General features: G+C 44.7%; 1 protein-coding gene across 1 annotated transcript in view; it reads right to left on the reverse strand.

Moving 5' to 3' along the window:
* The window catches only part of farp2 (FERM, RhoGEF and pleckstrin domain protein 2), a 228,832-nt gene that overhangs the window by 163,158 nt on the left and 42,425 nt on the right, over positions 1–23,249 (reverse strand). The window contains 1 exon segment of the mRNA XM_038816227.1: positions 8,545–8,649. Coding sequence (XP_038672155.1) covers positions 8,545–8,649 — 105 coding nt within the window.

Below are 23,249 nucleotides of genomic sequence, written 5' to 3' on the forward strand. Positions count from 1 at the left end.
AAATACTGCTTAAACTGTATCAGCTTAAGTCGGAGTTTTCCTTCAATACTTTGCACTAACCAGATGAACTAGGCCACTTGGCCCATCAGGTCTGCTTCGTTTGAGATTTCAAGTTTTATCATTTGTTTCACTTTGCTGCCCTTAAATCTTTTACCTCCACTTTAATTTCTTATGATGTGGAGATGCCGGCGTTGGACTGGGGTGAGCACAGTAAGAAGTCTTACAACACCAGGTTAAAGTCCAACATGTTGGTTTCAAACACTAGCTTTCGGAGTACTGCTCCTTCCTCAGGTGAATCAAACATTGTTACAAAGTATGTTTTCGTGGAAAGGGTTATGCAAATCTGGAATGCTCCCTCAAAGGTGGTCAATGCTTATCCAACTGAAATATTCAAGGCTGAGATGGATAGATTTTTGATACATAACGGTTTCCAGAAATATGGAATAAAGGTGGGTGAAATAAAGTTGAGGCACAGGTGAACCATGGTCCAACAGAACGGTGTGAAACAATGGCCTCCTCCTGTGCCTATGCCTTAAGTAAGCCGAGTGCCTCATTGAGACAAGCAAAAGAATGACACTGAAAAACCTGAGACACATAAAGATGATCATCAATATTAAAAGGCATTTTGTTTGCAACGGTAGAGAGGTGTCAAATAATGGTACCACTGAGAACAGAGGGGCAGTAGTAATAAACACAAAGCAATATTTATCGGATTTTAAAATGAACAAATTGTGAATAAGGTGCCCAGAGGAATAGCCATTCCATTGAATATATTTTGGTACCAGCCCAGTCAAATTAAACATAGTCAACTGGCAATTTGAGGGAAACTTGAAACTTGCAGCACTCACCATGGATTCTGTTCTCCTCCGACAGCATCCACTGGAATTTCAACTGCCCAGCATCAAGCTTTACTGGGATTGCTCATACCACATGCTTCAAGCTTTGCAAGATTGCAGCCAATCATTGAAGCCATTTACCTCGGTTGCAGTTTGGGGACTTTTTACATTCCATAAGGAAGTTTAAAGGAGAAGATCCCAAAACCAAAATCTTGCACGTTCCAGCTATTTGCATTTCTTCAGGGCTTTGGCTGAACTAGAGCGCATGAATAAAAAGCCCAAAGGAGGGGAACTGTACTACTTCACTGCACATAAACTTCACATTGGGTGGGGCACAGGTCGGAGTTATCTCAAGTAGGAAATTCCTATCATTACCTGCAGCTCTAGAGAAGTAATTTAAATACCTACTTGGAGTGAGTTCAGATGTAGAACAAACAGGATTTCTGCGGCTATTGATTTCCAATCTAAAGTTGAGATACTTTCAGGGCCCCTCCATCATTGGCTTGCCTTTATCCCCATATCCATCTCCCTTACGCTAACAACATGTTCACCAGTACAGATAATGCACAGATGAACCATTCCACTGAGCACTGATGAACCTGACAGCCTTTCATTGTCATCTTAAAAGTTGGAAATTAGTTGAAAACTACATTGTGAAGGTAGTTTCATTTATTTGCTTCATCCCTTCTGCTGTTTTTTTATATATATTCAAATGTCATACTAGATAGAATAAATGGGAAATTTACAGATTCCTTCTTTCGGGTACTGGCCGACCTGCCATAATTTCAAATTTTCCAGCATTTGACAGATTGCCTACTTTATTTTGTTGATCTCTATCTAATGATGTGACAAATGCAGAATTTTAGATGTAGTTTTTTGTATGACCAGCAAGCTTTTAGGAGTCAGAGGTGAAATTGACCACGGTAATGTGTTTTCAGCCTGCTCTAATGCACTGTTGTTTCACGCCGGGGGGGGGGGCCTAGGAGCAGGGTAGGGAGAAGGTGGGTAAAGAGCAAGGGGGGTAAAGAGCAAGGGAGGGAGAGCAGAGGAAGGGAACCCCACACAGGAACGGAGGAGGGTAGATTATAAGGTTGGGGGGGTATTAAAACGCTGGTTACATCAGGTTGCATGTGGGGCAAGCCAGAATAAATACGATGACAGCGGCCATCTTAGGTAGCCCCTGAACAAATGAAAAAAATGAAAATGAAATGAAATGAAAATGCTTATTGTCACAAGTAGGCTTCAAATGAAGTTACTGTGAAAAGTTCCTAGTTGCCACATTCTGGCGCCTGTTCGGGGAGGCTGGTACGGGAATTGAACATTGGCCTGCTTGGTCTGCTTTAAAAGCCAGCTATTTAGCCCTGTGCTAAACCAGTCCCTGGTGGGTGCCGGGTGGGTGCAGAGGCACAGCCACATGGTGAACATGGCTGACCCCACAGCGGGGGAAATAGGGGCATAAATCCTGCCTCCCCCATCAGGATAGTCACCTGGAACATCAGAGGACTTAATGACACAGTGAAAAGATCCAGTTTTCACCCATCTGAAAAGCCTGAGGCCGATACAGTTTTCTCCAAGAGACACACCTGAAGGAGATGGACTGACTGAGGGTAAGAAATGGGCAGATAGGACAAACCTTCCAAAGGCTGGGGGGCGGCCATACTGTTCAATAAGGGGACAACCTGTACAGCAATTAAGAAAGTGACATACTCGTTGTTGGGGGGGGGGGGGGGGGGGGGGGGAGAGAATCAGTGTTTGCAGGGCTAGTGGGGCGGAATATTCCGCGCTAATAATCTCCGACCACGCTCCGCACTAAATGGATGCGAGGTTGGAGACAGGCCAGGCCCATGGAGGCTGGACACAGCCCTACTCGCCAAAAAGGCGTTCTGCGAGAAAATGTCGCAAACCATCGAGGGATACGTAACATGAACAAGAATGGGGAGGTCTAACCCTCCATTTTCTGGGAGGCACTGAAGGCGGTGATGAGGGGAGAAATAATCGCAAAAAGGGCACTGAGGAACAGAAAGGAGGGCAGCCAGGCAGCAATTGATCGACTCTATATTGGATGTGGATCAACGGTACTCCATGGCCCCATTCATGCAGCCCCCTTGTAACTGTCATCTTGAACTTGTGCCCCCTTGTAATTGTGCCCCCTCGCTACAGAGAAGAACCCTGCCGCCACGCTGGCCCAGGCCACAAAATCGCCGACGGGACTGCGGGTCATACAGACCCATCTCACACCAAATACACAGACAACAAAGTCCTGGCAAAGCCCATGGTGCAGCAACTGGAAGGTTGAGACATTATGAGATGGGCTTTGTCAAAGGCAGGCAACTAACAATGAACATTAGACACCTGCTGAACATGATCAGGACTTCACCGGGGGAGGAGACACCAGAAATGATCCTCTCCCTGGATGGGGGGGGGGTTTGAAACCAAAGCTGGGAAAAATGCCGTTCAAGCTTGCCCAAGCCAAATTACGAACTTGGGGATACAAATAGCCCACGACTGTACACGATCCACAAATGGAACCTGTCGAGCCTGATGGAAGAGGTAAAGAGAGACTTGCGATTGGGGTACTCACTCCTGTTTTCCCTGGCGGAGAGTACAGATGATCAAAGTGAACATGCTGCCAAGATTCCCCTTCTTGTTCAGATCCTTACCGATCTTCATCCCCAAGGCATTCTTCATGTTTGTGTGGGGGACAAAGAACCCTCAGATCCGCAAAAGTGTCCTACAGAAAAGGAGACACATGGGGGAGCTCGTCCTTACGAACCTCCAGCTCCACCATTGTAGAGAGAGTACACGGCTAGGTTAAAGATCCGAGAGTAGACTGAGTAAAAATGGAGGAGAGCTCCTGTGCAGGGACATCTCTCCGATCACTGGCCATCCACCCCAGCCAAGTACTCAAAACACTTAGTGGTCATGGCCATGCTCAAAAGTGTGGAACCAATAAGAGAAAGGAGAGGAACTGAAACAGACAATGAAGAAAAAAAAGAGAGAGAGATGGAGGAGAGAGGAAACAACCCAGAACACCGGGAAAACAGGGTTGGAGGACCAAAAGGGCATTAAAACGGGGTGAAAAGCCCTGGAAAACTGTCCAAAACAAGAAGAATACATCTGGGTGACTGCAAACAAGCCCAGTTTTAAAATTAGGGAGTCACACATTAATTGCGGGACAGGGCGACCGGTGCCAGACCGCCGGGGCCTAAAGAAAACAGGCCCCCCCAAACCTGTACATATGTTCTTATGTTAATTCCCAGTTCACATTTTATTCTATATGGTACATTCTCAATAGATTCCTTTCACTTTTGATTTCTTGTTCTTGCCTCATGTCTGTGTAAATGCTGGTGTGATAACATTGTTACCAGTCAAATGTAAATAACTAATGAAAATATTGTTTTTTTAAAAATCCCCTTGCATTTCAGCTAACATTACACTGCCTCTACTTATGTTTACAAAGCCATCCTTTTCAGTGAACCACTCGCCGTTCCTGGACAGTATGCACATTTTGGCATTTTGCCCCTACTTGGAAACCCAGGTGATTTCATGCATGTTAAGAGGAACATTGACTTTTGAACTAGAGAGATGTAATTAGTGGTGCACCACAAGTCAAAGAGCCACTCCTTTGTGCCTTTTAATCAACTCGAGAGCCATGACTGCCACATTTCCTTCTCCACTGGGCGTATTAATTTAAAATCAACAAACCTTGTGGGTTGCAACTCAAGCACCTTTAGAAAAGCTATGCAAACAACATTCAATCCATATCCTTTGCCAATGCACCTCACTCTCCTGCAAGAATGATTAGTTTATCTAACACTTGTCCCTTACAAATTCGGCTGGCACATTAGTTGACCCACGTCTGTCTATCTGTCACATATTCCAGAAGCTTGCCCACTCGTGACACTAAGTAGACTGGCCAAAGTGTTGCCTGGCACATAAAAGAACTGGTGAGACCAGCTGGGCACTGGCAAGATGCAACTTCTACACACCATCAAACCCATCGCACATGCACAATCTCCTGAGAAAGGCAAAGAAATCCAGGGGAAACCTCCGACCAATTTTGAAATCAAACTTGGAAAGATTTGAACTCCTAAACGATCAAACAGGAAACCATGGGTGACAGGGTGACATAGCACCTAGTGACTTACAAACTTCTACACACAGCAATGTATAGCCACCAAGGAGTCACGCAGGAATTCCACCCCTAAATCGCTCTTCTCCTCAATTACAATGCTACTTCTTTGAGCAAGCTTTCAATTATCCTTCTACGAGCCTTGTATCGGATACTATTTCTAATTTCCTTTGTAAGCCATGGATTGGCCTTCTTACCCCCTTTGCTTTTGTGCCAGACAGGAATGAGCAGTTGCTGTAGTTCCTCCATGGGTTCCTTGAATGTTTGCCATTGTCTATCCACTGTCATCCCTTTAAGTAACCCTCCCCAATCTATCAAGGCCAACTCACGCCTCATATCCTCATAGTTGCCTTGATTAAAATTCAGCACCCTAGTCTCCGAATCAACTACTTCACTCTCCATCTTGATAAAAAATTCCAGCATGTTATGGTCGCTCATCCCTAAGGGGCCTCATACAGCCAGATTGGCAATGATTCCCTTCTCATTACATTGTACCCAGTCTAAGATGGCCTGCTCTCTAGTTGGTTCTTCCACATATTGGTCAAGAAAACCATCCTGTATACACTCCAATTCCTCCTCTACAGCATTGTGGCTAATTTGATTTGCCAATCTATGTGAAGATTGATGTGGAGATGCCAGCGTTGGACTGGGGTGGGCACAGTAAGAAGTCTTACAACACCATGTTAAAGTCCAACAGGTTTGTTTCAAATCACTAGCTTCCCTGGCTTGAGACAATTCACACCTCTTTAACCTGGGGTTACCCCTACCTCTGGATCTGTAAAGACTTTAATTACCTGCAAATGCTCGCATTCAAAGCATGGTCTTGCATCTTTGACTTTGTCTATATGTATGTTTCTGGCACATACCTCTTCATTCACCCGAGGAGGGAGCAATGCTCCAAAATCTAGTGAATTGAAACAAACCTGGTGGACTTTAACCTGGTGTTGTAAGACTTATTACTATGTGAATATTAAAATCACCCTGATCACCGATATTCCCTTATTACATGCATCTCTAATTTCTTGTTTAATGCCATTCCCAACCTCACCTGTGCAGTTTGGGGGTCTACATATGACACCCACTAATGTTTTTTGTCCCTTGGTATTTGTCAACTCTACCCATACAGATTCCACATTGTCAGAGCTAATATCCTTTTTCACTATTGTGTTAATTTCCTCTTTAACCAGCAGTGCCACGCCACCACCTTTTCTTTTATGCCTGTCCTTCCTAAATACTGAGAACCCTGGGACATTCGGTTCCCATCCCTGTTCACCTTGCAGCCATGTCTCCGTAATCCCAATTATATTCTACCCATTTATATCTATCTGCATGATTAGTTCATCATACCCATTTATATCTATCTGCGCGATTAGTTTATCCTTTGACCTGCTCTGGTAGACACAGTATTTAAAAGGTCAGTCCAGTTCAATTTCTGATCAACGGTAACCCCCTGAATGTGCATAATGGGGGATTCAGCGATGATAATGACATTGAATGCCATGGGCGATGGTTAGATTCCCTCTTGTTGGAGATGGTCATTGCCTGGCACTTGTGTGTAGCAAATGCTACTTGCCACTTATCAGCCCAAGCTTGGATATTTCCCAGGTCCTAGTGCATTGGACCTGCACTGCTTCAGTATCTGAGGGGTTGTGAATGGTACTGAACATTCATCAACAAACATCCCCACTTCAGACAGTATGATGGAAGGAAGGTCATTGAAAAAGCAGCTGAAGATGATTGGGCCTAGGTCACTACGCTAAGAAACTCCTCCAGTGATGTCCTGGAGCTGAGATGATTGACCTCCACCACTACAATCATTTTCCTTTGTGTTGGGTATGACTCCAACCACCGGAGGGTTTTCCAATTCTCACTGAGGCTCCTTGGCGTCATTAGTCAAATGCTGCCTTGATGTCACTCTCACATCTGGAGTTCAGCTCTTTAGTCCATGTTTGAACCAAGGCAGTAACAAAGTCAGGATCTGCGTTACCCTGGAGGAACCCATACTGAACGTCCGTGAGCAGGTTATTGCTGAGCACTTGGTAGCACTGTTGATGACCCCCTTCCATCATTTTACCGATGATAGATTGGAAATGAAAAATGAAACGAAATGAAATGAAAATTGAAATGCAAAATGAAATGAAAATCGCTTATTGTCACGAGTAGGCTGCAATGAAGTTACTGTGAAAAGCCCCCAGTCGCCACATTCCGGCGCCTGTTCGGGGAGGCTGGTACTGGAATTGAACCATGCTGCTGGCCTGCCTTGGTCTGCTTTCAAAGCCAGCGATTTAGCCCAGTGTGCTAAGCCAGCCCCTTGGAGCCTGAGGGGCGATAATTGACCAGATTGAATTTGTCCTGTTTCTGGTATACAGAACATACCTTGGCAATTTTCCACATTGCCGGGTAGATGCCAGTGTTGGAGCTGTACTTGAACAGCTTGGCTGGGTGGGGTGGCAAGTTCCAGAGCACGTCTTCAGTACTATTGGCAAAATACTGTCAGGGCCCTTGGCCTTTGTAGTAGCCAGTGCCTTCAGCCATTTCTTGATATCATATAAAGTGAATTAAATTGTCTGAAGGCTGACATCTGTGATGCTGGGGACTTCCAGGGGAGGCAGAGACGGATCACACTCGGCACTTCTGACTGAAGAATTTTGCAAATGCTTCAGCTTCATCTTTTGTACTGATGTAATGGACTCCTCCGTCATTGAGAATGAGGATATTTGTGGAGCCTTCTTCTCCAGTGATTTGTTCAACTGTCCACCACCATTCACAGTTGGATGTGGCAAGACAGCAGAGCTTTGATCCGATCCATTGGTTGTGGGACTGCTTATCTCTGTTCACCGCCTGCTACTTATGCTGTTTGGCACACAGGTAGTCCTGTATTGTAGCTTCATCAAGTTAACATCTAATTTTTAGGTGTGCCTGGTGATGCTCCTGGCATGGACTCCTGCACCCTTCATTGGACGAGAGTTGATCCCCTGGCCTATTGGAAATGGTAGAGTTGGGGATATGGTGGGCCATAGGTTTACTGATTGTGGCTGAATACAATTCTGCTGCTGCTAATGATCCACAGCGCCTCTTGAATGTCCAGTCTTGAAGTTGTTTGATCTGTTAGGAATCTGCCCTATTTAGCATGGTGGTAGTGCCACAGCAATTTTGCATGAAAGGATTCCAAAATTCCTTTCAATATCATGGCGAGAGGGATGAACACGGTGAAGAGAGGTCAAACAGAAAAAGGCAAGGAGAGAAATATTTGGTTTACACTTATAACAATCAATGCTCTGTAACCACCCCCACAAAATACTCCAGGCCAATAGACAGGCAAAATGCTCAACATGCAGAATTAATCACCGGGTTCTTGTGCGCATTTGAGTGATGGAGTCCCACACAAAGTCCTACACAGTCAGGTGATGGTGTCTGAGGCACAGTATTCAGGAAATAAGTCTTGCTCACAGTCAATATACATAGATGGTCAAATGATTCTTCCATTCTTTGCACAGCTGACCCTCTTTGCACAGCTGCAATGAACTGAGATTTTGACTGCGGTCATGGGGGCACAGAACTTTCTAGACTACATACCTCATTTCCCCGGCTGTTTCGAAACTCCAGGCCGAAGTAATCACTCTCGACAAGGTTGAGGCGATGGCAGATTTCATCCATCAGAGCTTGACCATAGGCTTTTTGCTGAGGAAAGAGAATCACAGATATCAGAAGAAGTGAAATCCCATCTCAACATCAATTTGCATTTCAATATCACTTATAACATTGTAAAACAAACCCATGCATTTCGGAGGAGTGCTTTCAAATAAAACTTGGCCACATTGCCACATTGGAGCTGGGGGGGGGGGGATTACAGAGATAGGGAATGGAAGGCAATGGAGGGATTGGAAAACATAGATTTCAAAAATCAAACACGTTACTGGACCAGACGTCAGCAAACACTGGGGCAATGAGTGAGCATGACTTGGAGCAGGCAACATGTTTCAGATGAGCTTCAGTTTACGTAGACTGGAAGAGAGGAGGCCAGCCAAGTGAGCATTGGAATAGTCAAGTCTAGAGGAAACAAGGTGTGCATGAGAATTACAGCAGCAGATACAGACAGGCAACATTATGGAGCTAGAAGTAGCTGGTCTTAACCTTGGTGACACCAGGACTGAAACTCGGCTCAAGTACCAAATATGACACCAGTGTGGCAAATGGTGTGGCTCAGCCTCAGTTTCCAGGAAGAGGATGGAGCTAGTAGCTTGAGAATGTAGTTGGTGATAGAGATTAAAAACAATGGCTGCAATCTTCCCAATAATTGGTTGAAGGAGATTTCTACTTGTGCAGTACTCGGGGTGACGCAGCAGTTAACACTACTACCTCACAGCACCAGAAACCCAGGTTGAATTCCAGCCACGGGTGACTGCTGTGTGGAGTTTGCACTTTCTCCCAGTGTCTGCGTGGGTTTTCCCCGGGTGTTCCAGTTTCTTCCCACTGTCCAAAGATATGCAGGTTAGGTGGATAGGCCATGCTAAGGTGCCCCTTAGAGTCCAAAGATGTGCGGGCTACATTGGGTTATGGGGTTGAGTGGATAGGGCAGGGGAGTGGATCTGGGTGGAGTGCTCTTCCAAAGGGTCGATGCAGACTGGATGGGCTGAATGCACTGTAGGAATTTTATGTTTCTATTCCATGTTTCAATGTTAGACAAGCTGAGTAACTAAGTGGATACAGTGGAGATGAGTGCATTGGTAGGGATATAAAGTTGGCTGTCGTCAGCATACACATGAAGCTTATGTTGTGTTTCCAGAAATGTCACTGCAAGACAGCAGGTAGCTGAGGAATGAGCGGGGTGGTGGGTGGGTGAAGTGCAGGCAAAGCTAGATCGTTTGGCAATGGTGTGGGAGCAGGAAGTCACTACAGGTGATTGACTGGTAGAATAGATAAGGGTGCCACCAGATTGGGGCAGTACTACCCAACTAGATGACAGAGGCAAGGTAGAGGATGGTAGGGTCAAAGAGGATAAACGGGTCGAGAATGCTGAGAAACAGTTGTTTACCATGGTCATGGTCACATCTGTAACCCTGATAAGAGCAGTTTTTGTACAGCAGTGGAAACAAGGTTGGACGGATTCAAATATGGAGTCGAGGGACAGATAGGCCCAGATTTGTGAGGCAGAAAGTCGTTCAAGTTCTTTGGACAGGGATAAGGATATCCGGCCAGAGAGGGGAGCAGGAAAGGAATGACGGGAAGGGCCATTTTACTGAAGGGACCACAGGTCATCCCTGCATGGGGAGAAACCAGGGAAACAAGCAGACCCATCCTTCCTCGAAGGCCAAGGGGGAAGTGGGAGCTGGTCACCCTCATACCCTCCCAGCAGAAAGACGACTATAGACAAGCAAGGGGACGAATCCCAACCACACCAAGGGACAAACTGGGGACAACCCCAACCACCAAACTGAACCCGACAAACCAGTGTAAAAATCAAATGCAGACGTAAAAAAGGTAAATATTATCCAGCATCAGAACCCAGTCATGGCTATTACGAAAGCGGTTAATTGGATAATTTTTTCAAAGTGCTGGCACAGGTATAATGGACGGAATGAACATCTTTTATGCTGTATTATTCCATGGTCTGTTTTATTCAATAACCCTTGCACATTCCTGGGCATATCCAGAGCAACATTAATGGAGATAGGGAGCATTCTACCTTCAGAATGCAAACGCGGTATAGCAAGAGACTAATTGATATTGTTACGACACCCTGGGCGAGTGCGCAGTTAGTTCCAGCCCCAAAGACCCCGGCGATCCAACATAAATGAATTAACCAATAATTTGAGTTTTCCAAAGATCTTTAATCTTTGACTACATGGCGGCACAGTGGCGCAATGGTTTGCATTGCTGCCTCACGGCGCTGAGGATATGGGTTCGATCCCGGCCCCTGGTCACTGTCCGTGTGGAGTTTGCACATTCTCCCCGTGCCTGCGTGGGTCTCACCCCACAACCCAAAATGATGTGCAGGGTAGGTGAATTGGCCACGTTAAATTTCTGCTGAATTGGAAACAAAATAATTGGGTACTATAAATTTTAAATTAAAAAAAACCATTGACTGCTCCAATGAGTTACATTGCTCCAATAAAACATTAATAATCTATTAATAATAAGAGGAGATGATGAATATACAGAGTATATAAAGAAATAACTGAATAAGTACCTATTGCCAAAACTTTTGTCGCACTCTCCACCCAGGCACATACAAGACAGACACACGGGAAGGGTAAGAGAAGATCAGGAAAGAAATGGGAATTAAAGGAAAACTTTTGAGGTGAGTCTTCACTGCTGTGGTTGCGGCCTCGGAGTGGAATCGGCTCAAGAAATTCCAGTGGGCATAGTTCCGACTTTCCACCACCAGATGGAGCCAGGTACAGGATGTTCGGATCAGTTCAATTCCCTATGCAAACCACCAGATGTTGCTATACACAGTTTGCTCAGATCAGTGCGCTTCTGTTCTTCGACCACCAGATGGAGCTTTTATCTCGCTGTAAAATAATTACAGCTGCCTTCCTGAGTAAACACAGGGCTGGATTCTTCCACCCTGCCCGCCGCAAGATTGCCACGGGCGGGACGCGGACCATGTAAAGGTCCACTGACCTCGGGCGGGAATTTCCAGTTGTCGGGCAGGCGAGGCCTGAGAATCCTCCCCACAGTTTTTACTCCCTTTATCTGAACTCAGCACAAGAACTCTGGCTGTACTTTCAGGAATGGTCTCAGTCGAAACTTCATTTGGAGCTCTTCCCAGCCCTGAGATCTGGTGTTAGGAGTGTTACCAGTCTGTGGAAAACAGCTGGCACTCCTCATTCCAGAGATCTCTTACATCTGTTTGTGCCTTTTAAAGAAGAAAGTCTCCACAGATTTAGCTAAAATGCCTCTTAAAATAGTCTGGCAGACAGATGGAAGGAGAAAGAAACTCTTCTGGCTTCCGTCACAGAACTGCAACGAAAGATGGAACTCTTCAGAAGACCCGCCATGTTTTTGGAAGTCTCTGACTGGTTCCACCAATCGCAGACAACAGTAGGAGAAGGCCGAGAACTCTACATTCACAAATTGGCTTTTCATGGGGAAAAGTTTAGAACAGAGGTGCGAGGAAACATTTTTTACACAGAGGGTGGTAAATATATGGAACGTGCTGCCTGGGGAGCTGGTGGGAGCAGACATGATAGCGGCATTTAAGGGGCATTTAGACAAATATATGAATCGGGTGGGAATGGAAGGATACGGACTCCTTTATGCACATTTAGTTCAGGCAGGTACCATGGTCAGCGCAGGCTTGGAGGACCGAAGGGCCTGTTCCTGTGCTGTATTGTTCTTTGTTCTATCAAATTGCAGTTCTGGTCGCCACATTACCAGAAGGATGTGGATGCCTTAGAGAGGGTGCAGAGGAGGTTCGCCAGGATTTATGGAGGGTGCTAGCTATGAAGAAAGGTTGAGTAGATTAGGATTGTTTTCGTTGGAAAGACGGAGATTGAGGGGGGAACCTGATTGAGGTCTACAAAATTATGAGAGGTATGGACAGGGTGGATAGCAACAAGCTTTTTCCAAGTGGGGGTGTCAATTACAAGGGGTCACGATTTCAAGGTGAGGGGGGGAAAGTTTAAGGGAGATGTGCGTGGAAAGTTTTTTACGCAGAGGGTGGTGGGTGCCTGGAACGCTTTGCCAGCGGAGGTGGTAGAGGCAGGCACGATAGCATAATTTAAGATGCATCTAGACAGATATATGAATGGGCGGAGAACAGAAGGAAGTAGATCCTTGGAAAATAGGCGACAGGTTTAGATAAAGGATCTGGATCTGCGCGGGCTGGGAGGGCCGAAGGGCCTGTTCCTGTGCTATAATTTTCTTTGTTCTTTTTGACATCGCAGGTTCCGCCACAGAACCTAAAGGGGACAGCTTGGCCAGTTCCATCAGGACAGGGGTGTTCCAGCTCTGCCTAAAATCTGTAGTTTAACAGAAATCCCAATTGCGCAGTACTGTTGAAGCAGCTAACCAGCAAATCCAAGCAGTTGGCAGCACGGGGATGAAAAGGGAACACAGCACAGGCAAAATGTTTTACAACAATGTCCTAACAATATCTTTTGGACAGAATACACAATTGCATAATTAGTTAAATCTTTTAACATCTTGGATGGGGCAACTGCAGGGAAACAAACAGTACTAATATACTGGGGCTTTTAACCGACCAGAAATGGAAATGGACTAGACCAGTGATAAGTGGCTACAAGAGCAGGTCAGAGCGTTGGAAATTCTGAAGCGAGTAACTCACCTCCTGACTCCCCAAAGTCTGTCCAACTAAAGGTCAAGTCAGGGTGTAATGGAAAACTCCCCACTTGTCTGAGTGCAACAGCAGCAAGGCCCAAGCTGGATACCATCCAGGGCAATGCAGCGGATTTGACTGGCATCCCAGCCACCATTCTGACTTTGGAAATGCATAGCCATTCCTTTACTGTCGCTGGCAGCACTGTGGGTGTACCTACACCTCATGGACTACAGCTGTTTAAGGCAGCAGCTCACCACCACCTTCTCAAGTGCAATTAGGGTTGAGCAATAAATGCTGGTCTAGCCAATGACGCCCACATCCCATTAATTAATTTTTTTTTGAAGCCAGATCTACACTGCATCATTCATTGCTAAAACAGTTTGTGTATTCAGCACAAATTAGGTCCCGCGGTCCAGAGCAAAGGAATTTTCTGCTGCAACACACTCTTTGCAATGCTGATGGTGCTTCTGGAAGGTGATTAAGTTAGGACATTGGTGTGAAACATTTTGACTGTGCTAGGTTCCCTTTTTTATCCCCGTGCTGCCATCTGCTTGGATTTGCAGTCTTCTGGTTAGCTGCTACAATTATTAAATCCTGCACTCAGTACTCGAGGGTGCCCACTCTTCCGCCCATTTCTCAGACCATGGCCTCCTTCTGTAATGTAGATTCTAAGACCGGAGCTTCAACTGGGGCATCCCAGCAAATACTCACTACCCCTACACAGCTCTGTCTCTGCCCCATAATGAGAGTTGTTAATGCAGAATACCACTTTCTCAGGAATTCCTCAGCCCCCAATCCCAAATAATTGTTATCCTTAAGCATTTGAACTTTCACGAGGCACTTAGTGAGATTGATGCAATTTTTCGTCCCTTATTAAATGCTACTGAGAAATCACTTACGAGCAAGTACAGATATGAGAGGTTAACTCTTCCAGGCGGGAAATATTTTTGGTTAATATACATACACTGTAGTCTCCAATCTACAGCTTGCTAAATAATTAACCAGAATGCTTTGGTTTTGCTGTTGGCTCCCCTTTACCAGGGGAGCTGGGCTGCTACAACTTGAAATCGTTCACATTTTTTTGAACATCTACATTACCAATGTCTGGGAAATAGTCCCACAGGTATGAGCCCTCCGGAATCTTACTCCAACCTGAAGTCATTCTGCACCGATGACGAGACTCTAGGCATCATCGAGGGGATACAAATACCACAGGAATCAAAACTATATCTGAGCTTCTCCTCAACTGCTATCCACATAAGAATTCACTTTCCTTTCTCTTGGTCTGATTTCAGCTGTGTATTTCCATTGTTGCTCCTTTGATGTTGCTGAACCCACCACATGGGAAGGCCACCTCTAAGCAACGTTACAGACATCCAGGAAGTTCAGTCTCCAGAATTCTGGAGCAACAATTAGATGGGCAGACCTCACAGGGATGTTGAATTACATTCTCCCTATAGGTACTATGTGATGCTCTGGGATGACACTTAAATGGAGACTGAATACCTCATGGACGGCGTTCCCTATTTGTGTTACAATTTGGGCTTAAAATATTAAAGTATACGAGACATGCTGAGATAACAACAATCCCAATATCTAAAAAATACTACTCCAACACAATATATTGGCTGCTGTAGTCTGTAAATGGCCTTTATTATATGGCTCCATTTCAAAGACAGTCGAGGATGTCCAACCCACATTAAAGCGTGCACAATCAAACCAATCCTCAGCATGTGGTGCTGCCTCTGGATGACAGACAAGTTCTGCTTTAGGAGGCTGTTGTCAGAATGTCTTTTGAGAAGTTGATTCTACAAGACCTGAGCTGCTACAACTGGCAACGGTTCACATTTTTTTTTTTTTTTTGAATGTCTACACCGTCAAAAATGGGACAAAAGCAGACATAGCCCCAACAGATTTGGTTGGAGAATTTCATCGAACAACACTCTACCATCAGGCTCTGGTGGTTATATAAGGCTACGCTAGCATCCAGGAAAGTAGTCATTTTGTGATTTATCGAAGCCAGTAAACAGCAGCTCAGTTTAAAAAAATGAAGATTAAAAGCAGATCTTCAAATGAAGTGCCGCCGATAATGCCAGAGTGCCAGAGCATATGTGCAGCATGAGACCAACAGTTTGTTGGAAGATTAGGGTGTAACCAGACGGGGAGCTGCTTGCCAGTAATCCAGATTTTAAAACAATTTCTTTGTGACATTTACAAATACACCTTGAATTTCAGCCCCCATTAATTGTTGTACTGTGCAGATTCCATTCCCTACCCAGTCAACCAAAGACCTGCAAAACAGAGACAAAAGTATGCAGCTCCCAGAATTTTGGGTCTTGTAAATTATACTTACCAAAGACTAAAATTATACCATTGTCTAATTCGATAAATCTTGGAAACAGATTCCCAAGTATAGAAATGTTAACATATATTCTTAGAATGTGAGGGCCTTCTCATTTAGTTGAAGCCCCACTCGTTCCAAAATACAGCCGCAGAAAATGTTGCCAATATTTACCAGTGTCAAATGTTGACTGCTGGGATCAAACTACCGCCACCCTCTCCTTCCGTCCCCAATGCTCCGATTCAGCTTCCACATCAAAGTGAAAACTAACCAGCACCACCAAAGAACAGGAACCATAAACTCGCCTTTGATGCTTTTAAATACGAGGCTTTTAGTTAAAATGCAGAACGTTACTGCCCTTTAATAAATTATTCATTTGGAAAGGCGGTTATGCTTGCATTATATAGAACTTTTTTTTAGAAAAAAAAAAGAGATAAATGAGGCTAGTCTTTTTTAGTTCATTTCTGATTGGTTGGCCCTCTCCCCAGCCAGACGCACAAATATTCTCCAGGTGGCTTTAATGGCCCGTTTATATTGGGAATTGCTTCCTGCACGCACAGATGTTTTAAAGATTCTGTTCAGCGGCATTCACATTAAACAGCATTCACACTAGAGGACTACAGCCAGAGAAAAATATCCGGTTCTCGGATGCACAAGCAGAAGGTCAAGAAACCAACAGCATTGTGAACTCACCAATGAGCGCTCAGGTTTACATTCTTAACTGGAGCTAAGCAGAAAAGAGGCTCGATAAAGAGGCAACAGCATTGTGCAACCACCCAGCACCAGCTACTAACTACAGAAGTATCACAACCCCCTCTTCAAGGATACAATTTGTCTCTGAACACAGCTTTAGGTAGCAAAGGAGCCAGACCAGTTCGCACAACGACACAATAGCAATCCCCAAATGACAAACTCGCAAAGCAATGCAGTCAAGGTAGGGAGGCAGATGGGAGAATCCCATGCATGGGTAGAAATAAATAATATGAATGAGAATTGGGAGGATTACAGAATCCACCAAAATAATCAGGCAAGAAAGTGAGACGAAAGAGCAAAGGTAAAATGTAAATAATGAGTCGCAAATATCAAAATTTTAAAAACAGTACTTGCAGGCCTCTAAAGTACAGATTAAATAGAATAATCATTTGGGCAAGCTCATGGATGTTGCATTAGTCCTCAGAATGAAGTTCTGTGACATGAATGAAGGGAGAATCATAGTAGGCAAGTTAAATGGAATTGAATACATTTAGGCCTAGATTATGTCCATCCAATGAAATTGAAAGACTGAAAAATTGGAATGTATTGTTTTGGTCCATCAGGCCTTCTATTTTCACAGCTCGTCTACAATCCACCCTTACAAAGGCCTCTAGGACAGTGATTTAAGCTTATGCATTTTTACAGAGTTCTCTGCACCCCATGTGTAATCGAACAAGAGAACGGAAGGAGGAAAAGGTTTAGTTATTCTTTCACGGGATTGCTGGCCCCACCCTGACTTCCAAGAATGTTGCCCATTCCTAATTATTGCCAAGAAGGTGCTGGTGAGGTGCCTTTTTTGGTGTAGATACACCCACAGCAGTGTTAGGGAGGGAGTTCCAGGATTTTAACCCAGCGACAGTGAAAGAACGGTGATATATTTCAAAATCGGGAGGGAGAGTGGCTTCCAGCAAAATATAGATAGATTGGAGAGTTGGGCAGAGAAATGGCAGATGGAGTTCAATCCAGGCAAATGCAAGGTGATGCATTTTGGAAGATCTAACTCAAGAGCAGACTATATGGTTAATGGAAGAGTCCTGGGGAAAATTGATGTGCAGAGAGATCTGGGAGTTCAGGTCCACTGTACCCTGAAGGTGGCAACACAGGTCGACAGAGTGGTCAAGAAGGCATACAGCATGCTTGCTTTCATCGGACGGGGTATTGAGTACAAGAGTCGGCAGGTCATGTTACAGTTGTATCATACTTTGGTTAGGCCACATTTGGAATACTGCGTGCAATTCTGGTTGCCACATTACCAGAAGGATGTGGATGCTTTAGAGAGGGTGCAGAGGAGGTTCACCGGGATGTTGCCTGGTATGGAGGGTGCTAGCTATGAAGAAAAGTTGAGTAGATTAGGATTGTTTTCATTGGAAAGACGGAGGTTGAGGGGAGACCTGATTGAGGTCTACAAAATTATGAGAGGTATGGACAGGGTGGATAGCAACAAGCTTTTTCCAAGAGTGGGGGTGTCAATTACAAGGGGTCATGATTTCAAGGTGAGAGGGGAAAAGTTTAAGGGAGATGTGCGTGGAAAGTTTTTTTTACGCAGAGGGTGGTGGGTGCCTGGAATGTTTTGCCAGCGGAGGTGGTAGAGGCGGGTACGATAGCATCATTTAAGATGCATCTGGACAGATATATAAACGGGTGGGGAACAGAGAGAAGTAGACCTTGGAAAATAGGCAACAGGTTTAGATAAAGGATCTGGATCGGCGCAGGCTGGGAGGGCCGAAGGGCCTGTTCCTGTGCTGTAATTTTCTTTGTTCTTTTTAGATGGTAGACGGTTACGTCTTGAGGATGTGAAAAGGTCCAGATAAATGCAAGCTCCTTGGAAGGCACTGTCAAAGGAATTTGCATTTATCTGGAGCCCTTCACCTCTCCAGAGGTCTCAAAGCAACTGTACAACAATTTACAGCCGACAAAATACTTGTGAAATGTAATCGCTTTTATTTTGTAGATAAATTTGGCTGCTACAGTATTCCACTCACAGCAAGAGCTCATAAACAACTGAGATAACTAAGCAGCTACAATATTTCAGGTCAATGATTTTTCATCAGAATTCAATGTTGCCTGACCTAATGAGAATGTGCACATTTTCTGTTCTATTTTTCCAGATTTCCAATATCTGCAGTATTTTGCAACGAAACAGCTAATTCTGTGTTTCCTCCAATAGCCATAACATCTTTTATGCTCAAAGAAGCAGTTCAGGGTCCCCCAACATTTTTTCCAAATGACAACTCCAGCGACAATTCAGCATTTCCTCAGCAATGAACTTAAATATTGGCCTTGAGATTATGTATTCAAGGCCCACACAAGGAGCAGAGGTAAAAAAAAAAATGGCTCAAAATCCATCTTCTTTCTCTGTCCAAGGTCACCCTGACTTCCAAGGTAACAAGAACTTATTACCAAATTGCAGCCAAATCGGACTTTGAATGATGCAGCGTGCAACATAGATCTGTGAAGGAGAAGATACTGGCCTAGATAACAGACAGCTAAAGACAGTTCAGGCTGTCTGCTCAGCTGCTATATTTCTTCCTCTCTGCCAAGCAGCATTACTGACTGAACGCTCCACAGATGTCAGGGCAACTTGTGAAGCGCAACTTGAAGGCAAAACTCAATTAGAGAGGCTCATGCATGGAATTAAAGGTAAGGTGGGCATGGATTTGGAAAGTAACATGTTTGAAAAAGTGATTGGCAATGATGTGGTCGCTTGCAAGTTCAGAGGGGCTGGGGAGCTGGGGTTGCTGAGCAGCTTTTCCTTGGATCAGAGAAGGCTGAAGAGGACCTGATTGATGTGTATAGAATTGTGAGGGGCATAGATAGGAAGGTACCTTTCCCCTTAGTGGAGGGGCTACTAACCAAGGGGCATAGATTTAAGATGAGGGGCAGGAGTCTTGCCCTACACACAGCCCGAATGGAAGCAAACGAATTGAATGCTACAATTACTGCTCACTCAGTAATATAAATAGTATCTTCACAATACAAGAAAGCCTCACTTTATTCCACTGAATCATGACCAAGCACTGTAGTTCATATCCAAATAGCAACTGAACTTTATAACCGGAGAAATATAAGAGGCATAGTCAGAGGTTTCACAGCACACAGAGGTCCTTCAGCCCATCGTGACTTCGCCACCCATCAAGCACTCATTTATTCTAATCCCAATTTCCAGCACTTGATCCGTCGCCTTGCATGCTATGACATTTCAAGTGCTCTCAAGTACTTCTTAAATGAACCTGCAGCCTTTGAACATTTAGATGGCAGCGGCCATAGGTTTGGAAGGTGCTAAGGAAGCTTGGTGAGTTCCTTCAGTGCATCTGATAGATGGTACGCACTGAATAGTGTCAAGCTTCTTGAGTGTTGCTTGGCTGCATCCTCCGATGCAAGTGGAGAGTGCTCCATCACACTCCTGACTCGTGCCTTGTATATGGTGGACAGGCTTTGAGAAGTCAGCAGGTAGAGTTTATCGCCACATGATTCACAGACTCTGATCTTGCAGCCACAGTCTGTGTATGGCTAGTCCAGTTAAGTTTCTAGTCAATGGTAGACCCAGGATGTTAATAGTGGGGGGATTCAGCAATAGTCATGTCATTGAATTGAAGGGAAGCGCGGTAGCATTGTGGATAGCACAATGGCTTCACAGCTCCAGGGTCCGAGGTTCGATTCCAGCTTGGGTCACTGTCTGTGCGGAGTCTGTACATCTTCCCCGTGTGCGCGTGGGATTCCTCCGGGTGCTCCGGTTTCCTCCCACAGTCCAAAGATGTGCAGGTTAGGTGGATTGGCCATGATAAATTGCCCTTAGTGTTGGGTGGGGTTACTGGGTTATTGGGATAGGGTGGAGGTGTTGAGCTTGGGTAGGGTGCTCTTTCCAAGAGCCGGTGCAGACTCGATGGGCCGAATGGCCTCCTTCTGCACTGTAAATTCTATGGCACTGGTTAGATTCTCCCTTGTTGGATGTGATGAATGTAGGAATTTCATATATACTGTATTATATATATCTGACGCAGTAAGGATAAAAGCCTGGGTTAGTGTGCATATGACTGCTGAAGAAGTGTTTTTTAAAATCCTGGTTTGCAAGACAGCCAAGTTATTTTGGGAGCCAGTGATGCAATTAAAGTATCGTAAAAGCTTGGGCTAATAGATTTTTGTTTAGATTATTTTCCTGTGGTGTATTTAGAGAACTTCCGAGTTCAGTTAGTAAGATGACGCAACTAATGGGAGGAACCAGAGTACCAGGCATTTCAGCAGAGATTGTTCAGTTGCTTCCTGGAAATCAAACCATGAAGACTGTTTCTGAAGACTTCAGCTTGGGATCCTGTATTTTACTGACAGGATTCAGGTCCATCTCTTAAATTAGTCTCAAAGGGAATTTCTGCACAGCAAGAATTCCTGAGTGCTAACTGTATTTAAAAGTGGATTGAGATCCGAGGTGGTTCTTCTGTTTGAATAAAAGTAAAGATAACAGTTAAGGGCTATTGTGTCCTATATTGATCAGCATTGTTGAAGGGATAATTGTAAGCTATATTCTTGTGTGATGTTAAAGATAGTGGATTGGCCAGGCTAAAATTGCCACTTTGTGTCCAGGGATGCGCTGTTTAGGTTATGGGTTACAGGGACAGGGCAGGGTGGACGGGCGAGTGGGTCTGTGCAGAGTGCTCTTTCGGAGGGTCGGTGCAGACTCCATGGACCGAATGGCCTCCTTCTGCAGTTAGGATTCTGTTATTCAATGATATTGCCTTTGTTGATCACAACAAAGCATTCAACTATGTAACAGTATACTATTTAAGCTGCTGGAGAAAATTAGCTGACCAGTGAAACTGCTGAATCTATCTCCTCTATCCATGGGCATTCGCTATCTTGCGGCAACACTGGAACCCTTTGAAGTCGCAATGGGGTCAAATATTCTGGTGCTAGCCTTCTTTAGTGCTGTCATATGACTTTAATGCATCTAGAAAAGCAGATCCAACACAAAGATGCGCCAAAGTCCTCGGAGAGTTGCTCTAGTCCCATGATGCCGTACTAGAATTCCATATAGAGGAACACCTTCAGCAGCAAATGGACAGAACAGTCTCACACCCGAGAGAATTTGTACTGGCCATCAGCATCAAGACGACAAATGTTATATTCTGGGGTGTTTTCATGCTACCATCTATCAGCATCGACAATGCTGGAAGTTGTTGACAGCTTCACATATCTCGGCTCCACAATCACCAATCTCTCACTTGATCCTGAAGTCAAAACATGCATCACAAAAGCTGCAGCTGTCATCGCTAATCTGAACAAAATAGCATGGAAGAACAGCAAATTGACTGAGCACCAAGCTACCAAGTCTGTGTCCTCAGTGCAACCTCTATAATGGTGAGACCTGGACAACATATGCTAGACAGGAGAAAAAGATGAACACTTTCCACCGACGTATTGTCTCCATCTCTTGGCAGGACAAAGTCACCAACTCAGAGATCCTGGAGCATTCTCATACCATCAACATACATTCATTGCTAAACCAATCGCCTCTGCACTGACTCTGCCCTGTTCATCGATTGGATGGTGGCAAACACCCAAAGACCATCTGTATGCTGAACTGGTCACTGGTCACTGGGCCATGACCTCCTGGGCATTCATACCTCTGCTACAGGAAAACCTGCAAAGGAGATATGAAGATGGTGGTCACTGACACAGAAATGGATAGCCAGGACCTCTGAAGGCCGACTGCTTAGAGCATTGGAAGAGTGGAAGGGAAACAGAAAGCTTAGTGGCCAAGAGAACCCAAATGAGAAGACAACGAATCATGCAACTTCCCAGTTCACTGTCTTCATCTGCAGCTAATGTGACTGCCATGCCAGAATGGGGTTTCTGAGCCACATCAGGCAAGAATTTTTAAAAATGTTTCCTATTAAGGGGCAATTTAGCGTGGCCAATCCACCTACCCTGCACATCTTTGAGTTGTGGGGGTGAGATCCACGCAGACACTGGGAGAATGTGCAAACTCCACACTTACAATGACCCGGGGCCGGGGTCGAACCAGGATCTTTGGCGCCGTGAGGCAGCAGTGTTGACCACTGCGACGCCCCTCACATCAGGCAATGTTTAATACAGTGTTTGCTATGAAACTGAAGGCTGCCAAGGAAGACATGTATTCAACAATGCAGACATCACTCCTTAACAGATGCAGTTCTGCTTTTCAGCTTTGTATGATACCAGTAGTAGAGAAAAGGGCAATAAAAAAAACTGTGAAGTCCTAAAAAATAAGAGTACTGTAATTCATATTTCAACTATGAGGGGTACCTGGTACAGATGTACACCACAGACTTTATTACAAACGGTGACAGACATCACATTGAGCGGAACGTCATAAGCATTATATCACTGGCTACCTGAGGGTAACAGGTTAAATTTTTAGGGTAGAAAGTTGTTTAATACATCTGAAACAATGAATTATCATTTCTCAGCATTTATTAAAACAGGAAATGAGCAGACAGACAAGTGGAGGAAGTTAGAGTGGAATTGTCTAGCCTGAAGCTACATGCACCAACCATATTTAACAATGAAGCACTGTGCTGGACAGCAGCCACAGTTTACCATCACATGCTATTAAGGCACTGGGTTTTAACTTTTTTTTAAAAATGTAAAATACCCAATTCGTTTTTAAGGGGAAATTTAGCATGGCCAATCCACCTTACCCTGCAGATCTTTGGGTTGTGGGGAGAGATCCACGTATTAATGGAAAGAATGTGCAGACTCCACACGAATGGTGACCCAGGGCCGGGATTGAACCCGGGATCTTGGCACCGTGAGGCAGCAGTGCTAACCACTGCACCAACGTGCGGCCCAGCATTGGCTTTTAACTAACGGTGGAACATAGCTCCAATAAAACTGTGAAAATTTAATGTTAATATTTTCTTTGAT

The sequence above is a fragment of the Scyliorhinus canicula genome, chromosome 13 (genome assembly GCF_902713615.1).
Source record: "Scyliorhinus canicula chromosome 13, sScyCan1.1, whole genome shotgun sequence".
Lineage (NCBI taxonomy): Eukaryota > Metazoa > Chordata > Chondrichthyes > Carcharhiniformes > Scyliorhinidae > Scyliorhinus > Scyliorhinus canicula.